This window comes from Molossus molossus, unplaced genomic scaffold (genome assembly GCF_014108415.1).
Source record: "Molossus molossus isolate mMolMol1 unplaced genomic scaffold, mMolMol1.p scaffold_m16_p_5, whole genome shotgun sequence".
In the NCBI taxonomy this organism is placed as follows: domain Eukaryota; kingdom Metazoa; phylum Chordata; class Mammalia; order Chiroptera; family Molossidae; genus Molossus; species Molossus molossus.
The window spans coordinates 30240366-30255062 of NW_023425388.1; the positions used below are offsets into that span (position 1 = coordinate 30240366).

The 14697-nt window shown below is 37.0% G+C and overlaps 1 protein-coding gene across 1 annotated transcript in view; it reads left to right on the top strand.

Annotated features, from left to right (window-relative positions):
* NMD3 (NMD3 ribosome export adaptor) overlaps window positions 1-12884 on the top strand; it is a 32267-nt gene extending 19383 nt beyond the window's left edge. The window contains exons 11-16 of the mRNA XM_036243831.1: window positions 879-1024; window positions 8447-8559; window positions 9335-9407; window positions 10847-10953; window positions 11839-11909; window positions 12347-12884. Of these exons, the coding sequence (XP_036099724.1) occupies window positions 879-1024; window positions 8447-8559; window positions 9335-9407; window positions 10847-10953; window positions 11839-11909; window positions 12347-12477 (641 nt within the window). The 3' untranslated portion in view covers window positions 12478-12884. The remainder of the gene's footprint in view (window positions 1-878; window positions 1025-8446; window positions 8560-9334; window positions 9408-10846; window positions 10954-11838; window positions 11910-12346) is intronic.
* Window positions 12885-14697: the final 1813 nt, after the last annotated feature.

Consider the following 14697-nt stretch of genomic DNA (forward strand, 5'->3'; position numbering starts at 1 on the left):
GATATTCTCTTGTGCTGTGAGAAGTTTGGGCTGATTTATAGGAATAAATGATGACTCTAGAGCAGTGGTTCTCAACCTTCCTAGTGCCGCAACCCTTTAATACAGTTCCTCATGCTGTGGTGACCCCCAACCATAAAATTATTTTTGTTGCTACTTCATAACTGTAATTTTGCTACTGTTGTATCTTAGGCGAACCCTGTGAAAGGGTCGTTCAACCCCCAAAGGGGTCGCGACCCACAGGTTGAGAACCGCTGCTCTAGAGAGTGAGTTGCCACTGTTGTTCCTGTTGACCTGATGTTTCTTAGTTTGTACATAACAAATTTTTCTTACTTATAACATTTGTTCACTTTTATTTATTTAAAAAAATATTTTTAGCCCTGGCCAGTTTTGTTCAGTGGTTAGAGCATCGGCCTGCGTTCCAGAGAGACCCGGGTTCGGTTCCCGCTAAGGTTGCATACCTCGGTTGCAGTTTGTCCCTGGCCCTGGTTGGGTTGTGCGGGTAGCAGCCACTCAATGAGTCCCTTTAACGTCGATGTTCCTTTCTGTCTCTCTCTTCCTCTCTCTCTCTCCCACTCTATCTGAACAAAAAATGGAAAAATGTCCTCAGGTGAGGATAAAAAAATATATATTTTTTTTATTGATTTTTTTAGATAGGAAGGGAGAGGGGGAGAGAGAGAAACACCGATGAGAGAGAAACATCGATCGGCTGCCCTCGAGCCTGCAACCTGTGGGCAGGTGCCCTGAACAGGAATCGAACCGGTGACCTCTTGGAGCATGGGACGATGCTCAATCCACTGAGCCACATTGGCCAGGCGCATTTGTTAACTTTTAAAACATTTCATTTCTCTTGTTCTTTAATAGTTTTCGTTTATTCTTAGTTGCAGATATTGATGGGAGCACTTTCTGGAGTCACCCTTTCAATAGTTTATGCCATCCCAAACAGCTGGAGGAGTTTATTGTGATGGAATGCAGCATAGTCCGAGATCTAAAACGCAAAGCAGGTGCTGGGATGATATCAAAAAAGGTAAGTTTCATCCTGAACATTTTTTTTTTAACTTTCCTAACTTATTGTTTTGGTCCCAGAAATTCTAAAATGTGTTTCCAGATAAAGCTAACACCACACTAGGTTAAAAATGCATTCCATGTTTGTATGTTGTTTGCTTTTAACATGTGGTCATTGTGAAAATTATCAGACACTGTCTGGTAAGTTTATTTTTTTGTTTAATGTGAAACATTTGAAAAATGTTTATTATTATGGAAAAGCATTTTCTTGCTTTACTTTTGTACAGGAGGACCAGGTGACAAGCTAACCTGTTTTGAAAGCTATGTTTTCACTTAATACTAAATACATCAGTTTGCATCTCTAAAACATGGGAACATTTTCTACAGAAAATGTTATACCAAGTGCTGAGGTCCCAGTAAACCTCAGCATATTGGTTATGGATTCCAAAGAAATGACCTGGAAAACTGGCTGTGAAAGACATAGGTTTATTAGGACTTACTTGCACACTGGTGGTGGCTGACCAGTTGATTTACCGCTGTACTGCCTGCCACCGATCAATTTGTCCCTGTAAGTCTCTTCTGGCTTGTGGACAGGCTGTACTGGGGTGGCCAGTATCATTTTGCTGCTACTCAGACTTTCCGAACACAAGGTATTATAGAGAGCGGAAAGCAGGGCACGCAGAGGGAGGGGGACGTGCATGAGTTTAAAACAGCTGTTTACAATCCAGGCTCACTAGAAGCAGTTTCTCTTTGGCCTTTCTTAGACCGAGTTGCTGGTGAGGTTTCCAAAGTCTCACAGTCTGCTTACAGATGGCCTTCACTATTTCTCACAGGGTGGGAGGGGGTATTGGCACATGGGAAGGGGCCCATTTATCATACACATACATGTAAACGTTATTGTTTATATTCAGATTTCCTCTTTTATCCCAAAGTATCTTTTATGTATTGTTTAAACTAGTATCAATTTGGGGATCATACATTGAATGTAAATAGCATCCCTGTTAAATCTTTTATTTAATAATAGCTCCCCCCTCTTTTTTTAAAAATCTTTAGTGTTGAATGTATTACAGATGTTCCTCATTTTTCCCCCACTGGCCTCTTTCTCCCCACTCCCACCCCCCTCCCGCCTTTTCCCACACTATTGTCTGTGTCCATTGGTTATGCATATAAGTTCTTTGGTTTATTTCTTCCCACCCCTCAACCCCTTTCCCTTTGAGGTCTGTCGGTCTAGCAATGAATTTGTACTTCTTAATCTCTTCACCTTTTTCACCCATTCCCCCAACCCCCCTCCCATCTGGCAACCAACAAAATGTTCTCTGTATCTATGAGAATGTTTCTGCCCTGCCTGTTCATTTTGTTTGTAGATTCCATTGTCGATAGATATATATTCATTGCCATTTTGTTTGTTCATATATTTTATCTTTTTCTTCAAAAAGACCCTTCATCATTTCATATAATAACGGTTTGGTGGTGATGAACTCCTTTAACTTTTTCTTGTCTGGGAAAGTCTTTATATGGCCATCGATTCTAAATGACAGCTTTGCAGGAGAGAGTAATCTTGGTTGTAGGTTCTTGCTTCTCATCACTCTGAATATTTCTTGCCACTCCCTTCTGGCCTGCAAAGTTTCTTTTGAGAAATCAGCTGACAACCTTATGGGAACTCCCTTGTAGGTAACTTAATTGCCTTTCTCTTGCTGCTTTTAAGATTCTCTCTTTGTCTTGAACCTTTTGTATTTTGATGATGATGTGTCTTGGTGTGGGCCTCTTGGGGTTCATCTTGTTTGGGACTCTCTGTGCTTCTTGGACTTGTATGTCTGTTTTCTTCACCAAGTTAGGAAAGTTTTCTGCCATTATTGTTTCAAAGAGATTTTCAGTTTCTTGTTCTCGCTCTTCTCCTTCTGGCACCCCCAAGATGCGAATGTTGGCACGCTTGAAGTTGTCCCAGAGGCTCCTTATACTATCCTCATTTTTTTGTATTCTTTTTTCTTTTTGCTGTTCTGATTGGGCATTTTTTGCTTCCTTATATTCCAAATCGATGGTTTGCTTCTTGGATTTACATACTCTATGAATCTGTATAAATTACTCTTTTTTTTTCAGTTAATGCCACCTTTATTTCTGACTGTGCATCCATAATTTCTGACTGGTCCTTTTTTATGCTCTTGAGGTCCTCCCTAAGTTCACTGAGGTTCTCACTAAGTTCATTGAGCATCCTTATAAGCAGTATTTTGAACTCAGCATCTGTTAGGTTGCTTATCTCCATTTCGCTTAGTTCTTTTTTTTTTTTATCCTCACCTGAGGACATTTTTCCATTTTTTATTCAGACAGAGTGGGAGGGAGAGAGAAACATCACCGTGAAAGGGACACATCGAGTGGCTGCCACCCACACGACCAACTAGGGCCAGGGACAAACTGCAACCGAGGTACATGCCCTTAGCGGGAACCAAACCCAGGTCTCTCTGGACTGCAGGCCGACGCTCTAACCGCTGAGCCAAACCGGCCAGGGTGCGCTTAGTTCTTTTCCTGGAGTTTTGTTCTGTTCTTTCATTTGGGACACATTTTTTTGTCTCCTCATTTTGGCTGCCTCCCTGTGTTTGTTTCTGTGTATTACTTAACGAGAGGTATGGGGCTATCTGACACCAGATGCTGCTTGTTTGAAAGAATTTAGGAAAACCTGAAGCAGGATCCAAGACAGGCCAATCCTATGGTTAAGCAAGTGGCAACAGCTTGGGTGGGCCTGAAAGTTGGGTGGGGCGGGGCCTCAGGGAATCACCAGGGCGGGGCTACCAGTATGAGCCAGGTTGCTGGAGTCTTAGGTATGGCGCCGCCCCAGGGAAGGGCTCACCAAAGGAACAAAGGCCTCTGACATCACATTTGTCCCGGAGAAAGCCCCCTCTCCAGCCCTTGCTCCAGTGCCAGTCAGCTCAGTTCTTCCCTGTGTGTCTCTGGTGCCCCTCGAGCTGCGTCCCCTCCAAGCTTAGAGGGAGAGAGTCCGATAAGTCCATGCGCGGGCCCTTTAAGGAGCTGCCTGGGGCTCCAGCGCCCCAGCCTCCCTGAGCCTGAGTTCCCGCTGGTTTTTCCAGCCAGAGGTTATGGCTACTTTTCTTCCTGGCACTGAACTCTGAGCGGGGCACCTGGTGTGGGACGGGGACCCCCTCAGTCCTCAGGGAGGACCTTGCCAGCCCAGGTGTCTTCCTGATTTTTCTGCCACATGTCGGTGTGGGACAAGCCCATCCCTCTCCGCCCCTCCTACCGGTCTGGAGCTGCTGATTTAATTCCGTAGTTGTAGGACTTGCATTCAGCTTGATTTCAGATGGTTTTGAATGATGGTTGTTCTGTAGTTTAGTTGTAACTTTGATGTGGTTGTGGGAGGACGCGATATCACGTTTACCTACCCGCCATCTTGACTGGAAGTCCCCTTTTTTTTATTTTACCAATTTTCTAAGTAATTAGGGCATTTATTTATCTTGTGGGTCTCTCTCACTGTTTCCTCATGATGTCAGTTAACTTGCTACTTAATCTCTTGTAGTTCCTTTAAGAAAGTGGATCTAGCCCTGGCCAGTTTGGCTCAGCGGTTAGAGCATTGGCCCTAGGACCAGAGAGTCCTGGGTTTGGTTCCCACTAAGGGCAGGTACCTCGGTTGTGGTTTGTCCCCGGCCCTAGTTGGGGTTGTGTGGGTGACAACCAGTCGATGTGTCCCTCTCACATCGATGCTTCTCTCTCTCCCTCTCTCCCTCCTGCTCTATCTGAAGATAAATCAAAAATGTCCTCAGGTGAGGATAAAAAAAAAGAAAGTGGATCTAACGACTTGGATAAATTTATGTTAATTAATTTTGGCCAGAACATTTCACTGGTGATGCTGTGTGTTGTCTATGATATATTAAAAGAGAAGTAACGTTTGGCTATTTCACTGATAGTCAGATCTTTCTATTGTAATATTATGACCCCCCCCCCTTGTTATTAGCCTGTCTTCCTGTCTTCCTTCCTTCCTTCCTTCCTTCCTTCCTTCCTTCCTTCCTTCCTTCCGTCCATCCGTCAGATTACCCCAAATTTAGCCAATGGGAACCTCTTCATAATAGTTTCTATGTCTTAATTAAAATAACTTTTTTTAGTGGCTTTTATTTTTCTATAGCAGTTTTAGCAAATTAACAGAAGATAAGAAATTTTCCATATACCCCTGCTTCTACAGATGCATAGCCTCTTCCATTGTTAATATTCCCCCATCAGAGTCTTCCTAGCCATGAACGTGGAATTTATTTAGCTCTTAAAAAAATTTTATTTATTAGAATTTTATAATTTTTCTCATAAAGATCTTATACATATTTTGTTAGATTTATACCTAAGTATTTCATTTTTGGAGGTGCTAATGTAAATGGTATTATGTTTTTTTTTTTTTTATCATCTTCACCCGAGGACATTTTTCCATTCTTTGTTCAGGTAGAGTGGAAGGGAGAGAGAGGAACAGAAAGAGAGAGAAACATTGATGTGAAAGGGACACGTCGAGTGGTCCCCACCCGCACAACCAACCAGGGCCGGGGACAAACTGCAACCGAGGTACCTGCCCTTAGCGGGAACCGAACCCGGGTCTCTCCGGACCGCAGGCCAACGCTCTAACCGCTGAGCCAAACCGGCCAGGGCTGGTATTATGTTTTTAATTTCAAATTCTACTTTTTCATGTTGGTATATAGGAAAGTGATTGGCTTTCATTTGTAACTGTATCCTGTAACCTTGCTGTTTCTGGGAATTTCTTTGTTCATTCAGATTTTCTACATACACAATCATGTTATTTGCAAACAAAGATAATCTATTTTTTCCTTCCTAATCTATATACCTTTCATTTTCTTATTTTTTGCATTAGCTAGGATTTCTAGTAGGATATATTGAAAAGCAGTGATAAGAGAGAACATCTTTCCTGATACCTGATTATAATGGGAAATCTTCGAATTTATTTTATTGATTGATTGATTTTTAGAGAGAGAAGAAGAGAGGAAGAGAGATAGAAACATAGATGAGAGAGAACTTTCATTGGCTGCCTTCTACATGTCCCCCACTGGGGATTTGGCCCACATCCTGGGCATGTGCCCTGACCGGGAATCAAACTAGTGACCTCTTAGTGCATGGGTCGATGCTCAACCACTGAGCCACATTGGCTGGGCTACTAAGAGTTTTTAACATGAATGGTGTGTGGGATTTTGTCAAATGCTTTTTCTATATTGATACTATCATATGAGTTTTTTGGTGTGATTGGTGGATTACATTAATTGATTTTCAAATGTGGAACCAACCTTGCATACATGGGGGTGAATCCCACTTGGTCATGATGTACACTTCTTTTTTTGTTGAGGATTTTTACATCTATGTTTGTGAGAGAATGAACACTGTGGTCTGTAGTTTGCTTGCTGGTAATGTCTTTATCTGGTTTTGGTATTAGAGCAGTGGTGGCCTTGTAAATGTGTTAGGAAGTATTCCATCTTCTGTCTTCTGGAAGAGATTATAGGCAATTGGTATAAATTCTTCCTTAAATGTTTGGTAGATTCACCAGTAAATCCACTGGGCCAGGTGCTTTCTGTTTTGGAAGGTTAATAATTGTTGATTCCATTTCTTTAATAGACATAGGTCTTTTCCTATGACCTTTTGACATGACTTTCCTAGTATTTGAAAGCATCTTAGTTTCTGGCACAGCACCACAATGTGTAGGTAGGTGTTCCAGAATCACATTGTATAGTTCTTATTGCCATGTCTGAAATCAGGTATTTTCTTAAAGGATATAAAGTCTGATTTCCTTTGCTGTGAATTAGTATTTAGAGACCACACTCATCTGTATACTGACGGTGTGTTTTTTTCTAACGAGGTAATATTGTGTTTTGAGACAAAAATAACTTCTGATAATTTGGGAAATTGAATGGAAATGGAAGACAGAGTACTTTTTACATTTTTATTTGAAATGAAAAATTTAATAATAGATTAAGAGCAAACTTTTATCGTTTATAACAACTGTAGGAGAATGCCACTTTTCCATAGGCACATGTAAAACCTGATATATATTTTTGGTTTTCAAAAAATACATTTAGCTAAAACAGGTTCATAAGTTTCTTAAAAATAGAAGCAGTCTAGTAGCCAGAAAGTGAGTCCTGTTACATAGGATTTAGTCTCTTTTTGATAATTCACTGTTATTTACTTTAAAATTTTCTTTTCTAAACCTGAGACCTTTTATTTCAGTTTTTCCTTTTACTATACTTTTTTTCATTTCTTTTGAGATTCCTTAGTTCTCTCTTTAACTCTTAGTATTGCCCTTGATCTCAGTGGGTCTGTTTTTGTTAGTAAAAGGTATTGGCATGTACTATACTTAATTCAGTAAGTCTGAATATCAGTGACAGTTGCTCATAAAATTCTGTGTTGGAAGGGGACCTGAATGGTTTTCTAGTTTAAATTTCAAACTTGGGATGTTTCTGCAACAGTTTATTTTTTTTTCAATCCTCACCCGAGGACATTTTCTCATTTTTTGTTCAGATAGAGTGGGAGGGAGAGAGAGAGAAACATTGACGTGAAAGGGACACATCGAGTGGCTGCCACCCGCACAACCCAACCAGGGCCAACCAAGGTACATGCCCTTAGCGGGAACTGAACCCAGGTCCCTCTGGACCGCAGGCTGATGCTTTAACTGCTTAGCTAAACTGGCCAGGGCCAGTTTTGTTTTTTATTAAGTGTTACACCTCAAAATAGTAGACATCTAAAATATTCATTTGATAAAGATTGGGTTCTCTAGTAGTAGTTTGTCCACCGGAGTAGCTAGACTGTTTTGTCTGAACCCTAATTTTTTTAACTTTATGTGTAAAAAACACAAAGAATTGCTTAGTATTGGATTTAAGATCCCCCTACTTTTTCATCTACACTCTTTGCTCAGTCTGTATTAGCCCATCTTCCTGTGAAAACATTTCTTATGAAAATTGTACATATGTCTTCCTGGCTAGTGTGGCTCAGTTGGTTGGGCATCATTCCATGCACCAAAAAGGTTGCCAGTTTGATTCCTGGTCAATACACATGCTGGGGTTGCAGGCCTGATTCCTGGCAAGGGGGTGTGTGGGAGGCAGAGGATCAATGTTTCACTCTCAAATAGTATAGATGTTTCTCTTGCTCTCCCTCTCCCTTCCTTTCTCTCTTAAAAAAAAAAAAATCTTAAAAAATGATTCTATATATGACTGTTTTTAGGTGACATTGGTAATGTTTTATAAAAACCTTGACTAAAATCTTAAAAGTATTGTATGAGTTCTTTGTGAATCTTTTTTTCTATACTCAAAATTAAGTAATTTGTTAATTTTGAGTGTTTCAGAGATCTGAAAAATAAAATAATTTCTGTTTTTAGAATGAAAATTAGAAAACCAAAATTAACATTGTATTTAAGTTTTCTATAAAATGCATTTTGCGTTCCATTTTCTTTCCTATTAAGCATACCCTTGGGGAAGTCTGGGTACAGAAAACATCTGAAATGAATACAGATAAACAGTATTTTTGTCGCACTCATTTGGGACATCTTCTGAATCCTGGAGACCTGGTTTTGGGGTTTGTATTATTTTATAGTATTTTAAACTGTCCATTAGCATTGCAGATTTTCCTTGGAATCAGCAAATAACTATCTTAAATACTAAAGATGTTTATTCCAAAAAGAAATAAGAGTTCCCAGGAGCCTTATAGCTCATTGTACTATTAATAAGTAAATTAAACTGTGGATTGGACAAAAGCCCATACTTACTCCATTTTGGCCATCAACTTAAAGTGTTATTTGTTCCAAGATTTTGAGTAACTGAACTCTGAAGTTGTATGGTTAGTTCAGATCATATTTACAGCTTTTTGGGGGGAGTTTTTATTATGCATATGCTACTGCCCAGATATTTCACTTTTAAAAAATGGCAGCCATGTATGTAAGGGGTCTTTACAGGCATAGGACAGTCCATTCTGATGCAGAACTTACCATCATACCTTAAACATTACTTTTATTCATAGGTTTTTAGTTCCTTTTACTAGAGAAAGGGTTTTTTTGTTTGTTGTTTTGTTTTATTATAAACTAAATGGAACATGTAACAGTCCTTTAGACTGATATATGTCTGTCTTGCTTCTTTGCAAATACATGGTAAGGTGGACAATAATGCATATGTGAAACTCAGAGATAGAGTGCATTATCTTTACTATGGTCTGTAGAAGCATGTTCACTGGATAGTAAACTGCAAAACTTTAAAAATGGGAATGCATATTAAATGCTTGATTTTAGGTAATAATCCATAAAATAAAGAAAGGGAAAAAGTTTTTGTCAGTAAGTGTTTTATTATTTTCATTTCAGGTTTGATTTGGCAAACTGTAACTTAAATGATGAGCATGTCAACAAAATGAACTCAGATAGAGTCCCAGATGTGGTAAGGCTTTAGATTTTTCCCTTTTTTCATGTGTTAAAGAGAATTGATGTAACTCTTATGGGTAAGATGTACAAGTTCACATTTTTTAAAATAACAAACAATTTAGAACTTTCTTTTGAAATTGCACTTAAGGTATAATAAAGGCTTTCATTTTAAATCAGCAGTTTTCATCCAGTGTGCTGCAAAAATTTTGGAAAATACGTAAATACCTGACTATTTAGTCAGGGGCACGGACCTCTTTTCCCTCAGATTGTAAAAAGAAAATAATAATAATAACAACAGCTAACACGATAGCTGTTCAGTGTGAATGAATCAAAGTTATACCTATTTTTTTTTTTTAATCAGGTAGGCAAAATATATTTTTTGGTGTGCTGTGGAATTTTAGTAATTAGTTTATCTGTGTCATGAGATGAAAAAGGTTGAAAATTGCTGTTTAAATAATTTTTCTTGGGAAAAACCCAAGACTTAAAGAGTTTTTTGTTGCTCTTATAATCAAATTTTCATATTCTGTCAAAATTCTTGATGCTATTCGTAGAGAAAAATAAATTTGTAGCTAGGGTTGACCTTTATAGTTTATTTAGGTTCATTTTGTTAGGCTCAGCTTATTTCATGTATTGTTTAGTTGAGAAGGCATTTAGAGTTAAACTGTTTTTCCGGTTTGACTATAACTGCAGTTGAAAATGGGCCTTAGAGAAATAATCCAACTTGGAAAAACCTGTTAAATTCTAGCATGAGTTCATAAGAGTCATGAGCAACAGTGAATGTGAAAGACCTTATATCCTGCTTCCTTAATCTTTTAAAATAAACATTGATCTCTTTAGCTGTGGGCAAAAATAAAGTCATGGTACAAGAAAGACTCCTCACCATCCAGTTATGCTTTTGTTAGTTAATAGATTAAGAAGTAGAAGCATGGCTTGGATATAAGTCTAATTAGGTATTTCTAACTAGGTCATAATAGGAGATCATGATGGTCTTACAAGATTTTGTATTGTGTACAATTATTCATTGTGCAACTTAGTAAACTGTTCTAGGATATACAGTTGTGAAAGATGTATATAGTTCTGTAAGTGCTTATTAGTAGGAATAAAAGGGAGAAAAAATGTTTATGATAATGTTTCAGAATGACTTAGTGAATGATAGCTAAGAACTGAACAATGGTGTAAAAACACACCAGAAACCCGAAGTTTTAACAATTTTACAAATAATGGGTGAATGCATTCTCATAAAATAATTAGTACATGAAGAAAATATGAAAAGTTTTCAACATTGCCTCTTGATCCCTCCCTACTTCATTCCCCTAAGGTGTAGCTACTATCATCAGTTTTGGTGATTCCTGGCATTCCCATAACCTTTCATTTTTAAAATTTTTATATCTTTACCGAATTTTGAGGCAGTGTTCCCATTTTTTATAACTTTGCAAGTATTTCTGTTACTTTTAGGTATTAATCAAGAAGAGCTATGATCGTACCAAACGTCAGCGTCGTAGAAACTGGAAACTGAAAGAGCTTGCAAGGGATAGAGAAAACATGGATACAGATGATGAAAGGTCTCACTTTTCTTTAAATCAATATGTTGTCTCAAAGGAAGTTCTTGCAAGTCTTTGTGGTTTTTATATTAGAGTCATCGCATAATTGATCCTTGCTCTCAGTATTTTTTGTTCTTACCACTGTGTTGATAGATTCAGTGTAACAGACTATAATGACATTTAACACAGATTTAGTTATTTCCTGGGTTATGACCTGACAGTTGCAGTATTATTGTAAGCAATTTATTTGAAAAATCAAAATATAGTAATAGCACATGTGTACTTACGACTTGGCATAAAAAGAAAACAGCTCATTGATATCAAATATGCTATTTTTCAAACAACTTAAGGAGAAATAGAGATATTGTGTTCTAGAAAAGTGTATTGGATAATTTGAAAAGTGGCCTTAATAATGGTAAAGACATTGATGTCTAAAAAAATGAAGAGTGTAAATAAAATCATATGATTAAGTGTGAGTGTGAAACAGCAGTATTTCTAAAATGTAATCTCATAATGAATTTTTAAATAAGTATGTATTAAATATGTTTAATTAGATGTAAGTGTACATTTGTTTATTTCATCTATAGTCTTAAAAGTATATATATTTTAACTTTGCCATAAGACTATTTTGGAAGAGGTAAAGTGGGAAAGAGCCTTCTCATTGTATTACATTTTAATTAACATCATCTTATGTTCAGTTGTGTATTTTTTTATTATGTGATTTTGAAAGAAACTTTAAAAAATTTTTTCAAAATATTTAACCTGCGTATTTGAAAATCAGATATTATTTTGAAGGTTGTAATAGTTGTAACACATTTATCTTACAGTGCTGAAAATGAAGAAAAGATAACTTCTTACTTTCTTGGTAAAGATGAAATATTTCAATGTTTCTGTATTCTTCTGTAGGCAATACCAAGATTTCCTTGAAGATCTTGAAGAAGATGAGGCAATTAGAAAAAATGTAAACATTTACAGAGGTTGGTGTTTGAGTGTTTAAGTTGTATCTTCTGTACTATGTAGATGTATTCCCTTATTGAGTATTCTGGTATCTTAAACTTTGATTCCATAAATGACTTTTATTGTGTGTTTTTTAAACTACTCTAGTTAAAACATTTATTTAAAAAAAAAAAAAACTTGGAGAACAATAAAATCTATTAAAATGTTTGCTATACCACATTTGATATTATTTGCATCCTAGCATGATCTCTCAAGTTGTTGACCTGTACACTAGTAGATATTTATTCATATATTTATGCAGCTCAGTCATTCAGTGAATGTTTAAATGCCTGCTCTAGATATGATACAAGAGCTACGTGTAGAGAATATGGTTAAATGATAGTAATGATGGCAGGGGCAGACTTGTATATTTCTATATTTGTATTTATTTGAAATCCTCTTTGTATTTTTTTCTTAGATTCAACTATTGCTGTGGAAGGTGACACGGATGATGAAGGAGCACCTCGAATTAGTCTGGCTGAGATGCTTGAAGACCTTCACATTTCTCAAGATGCTACTGGTGAAGAAGGTGAATCGATGATGACATAATGAGATCATGTTGTAGATGTTTTGTGCATCTGTAGGCTAGCATGTTGGACAAAGTAACCTTTTCTATTTATCTATACTACCATATTTAGAGAGGAGAAATTTAGTTTTAAACCTGAATAAATATGATTATTTTGATTGCCCACTTAAAGCACTGAAAAAGATTGATGGCTTTGAAATTTTAGATAACAAAAGATAATGGAGAATATTCTTACTGATATTTAGGCCATTTTACATGTAGGATTTTATTGGTTTGCTTTCTATCTTAGACACAAGTATTTTCACATAACATTAGAGCTGGATTTAAAAGCTTAAAAATTGTGATTCATTGGAGGTTACCTAAATCTGCACGCACAAAACAAGCTTTTACATTCTTTTTATATTGATTGCTTCAGTAAAAGAGCATATGAAGAATCTTTTTTTTTTTTAATCCTCGCACGAAGACATTCTTCCACTTTTTTGTTCAGGTAGAGTAGGAGGGAGAGAGAGGAAGAGAGAGAAACATCAATGTGAAAGTGACACATTGAGTGACTGCCACCCACATGACCAAACCAGGGCCGGGGACAAACCGCAACCGAGGTACGTGCCTTTAGCAGGGAACCGAACCCGGGTCTCTGTGGACCGCAGGCCAACGCTCTAACCCCTGAGCCAAACCGGTCAGGGCTGAAGAATCGTTTTTAATATGAATTTGTTATGCATTTTGATCCACTTTAGATCGATTTTATGTCCTTGGGGTCAGGAAGTTGGGGTTCATTTTATCACTGGACATTCAGGAGGAAAGTTAATCTTTTTTATTAACACGTTTAAAAGTTGATAGAAGGTTATCTTAATTTTTATTGCAGAAGAAAATGTATTTAAATTATTTGTGGATTTGTAGCAAACATAGACTGATTATTTAAAGGTTAAATAACAATTTGTACCTTTGTTAATTTTGCCGATGCCAGCAGCTTAGGGCAATAGCATGTCATAAAAACATCTTTCTATCATTTCAAAGATTTTGCTTTTAAAATTTTGGTTTACAAGTTGAGAAGGAAGGGATATTCTCTATGTAAGTTTCTATTATTGAATATATAACCGTTACAAAGAATATTAGAATATAGCATATAGATGATGAAGTAGTAAAAATGATCATGCTGTTATAAAGCCATGAATCAGATTTGAATGAGGAATACCTTCCCCATCCTTCAAAGAAAAGAGTTGGCTTTGGTTTTAAAGTGTTCTGAGAATGAAATAGTAAGATCCTAAATTTATAAGCAAGATCATACTTACTAAGTATGCCAGAACTAAGAGCTAATTTAAAAATTCTAGGTATACCACTAAATAAGGAAGTTGAATAAATGCTGCATGGAACATTTTCTGTTTTTTAAGATTGAAATCCCTACTTCTGAAATTATGAATAAAGGTTTGAACTTTCTGTATGGGTCCTTTTCTGTTTGCATATTTAAAGTTTTCACTTGTGGTCTGTGTTTACCTGTTCTATGTGAAGACTTTAAAAAGCATGAAAATAAAAGAATTTTTCCTTTTTTGTGTCCTTGAGGTGATTGCATCAGTGTCATATTTAAATGACACAATATCTCATGCAGTTTTACAGACTAGAATTATTTATGTATTTGTCATGATTTTCCCATTGAAAAATACAGTTGCCCATTAACCTTATGTAGTCTTACTCTTATGGATGTTATGTCTTTCTACGTAATGAAACTTATTGGTTGAGATGAGTCTGAAACAGGTACAGGAGTGTAGTTAAGAGAAAAGCTGTTAACAGGTCAAGAGTTGCACTTTTTATAGTCTTGATAAATCTACCATTTTAGAGTATAGTTTTTAGGCTTATGGGTCTCAAAATACTCATTGATGTCCCAGAGTTCATACAATTTGGGAATGCTGGTATTAATCAAATTCACAGGAAGCTGATTTATAGTCCAATTTATAAATATGAGTAATCTCTAAGTTAGTATGATTGTCTTCTTTGGAGCCAGATCTGCTCTGGAAACTGCTGTGTTTTAGGCAAAAGTCAACCGAAGCATCTGAGGGAGAGGGTTGCTGTGTAATTCTGATGTTAACAGCATCAAGCTGTTCCTTGCCACAGCAGCACCTACAACTCGAGGCTGTATGCTGAGACTCCCCTGTCTGGTCAGTACTGAGTCAGTACCCGAGTATACTCTAGATTTTTGATTTTACTAAATTGTCCATTTTATCCTTTCGATCACTTCATCTGTATTTTTA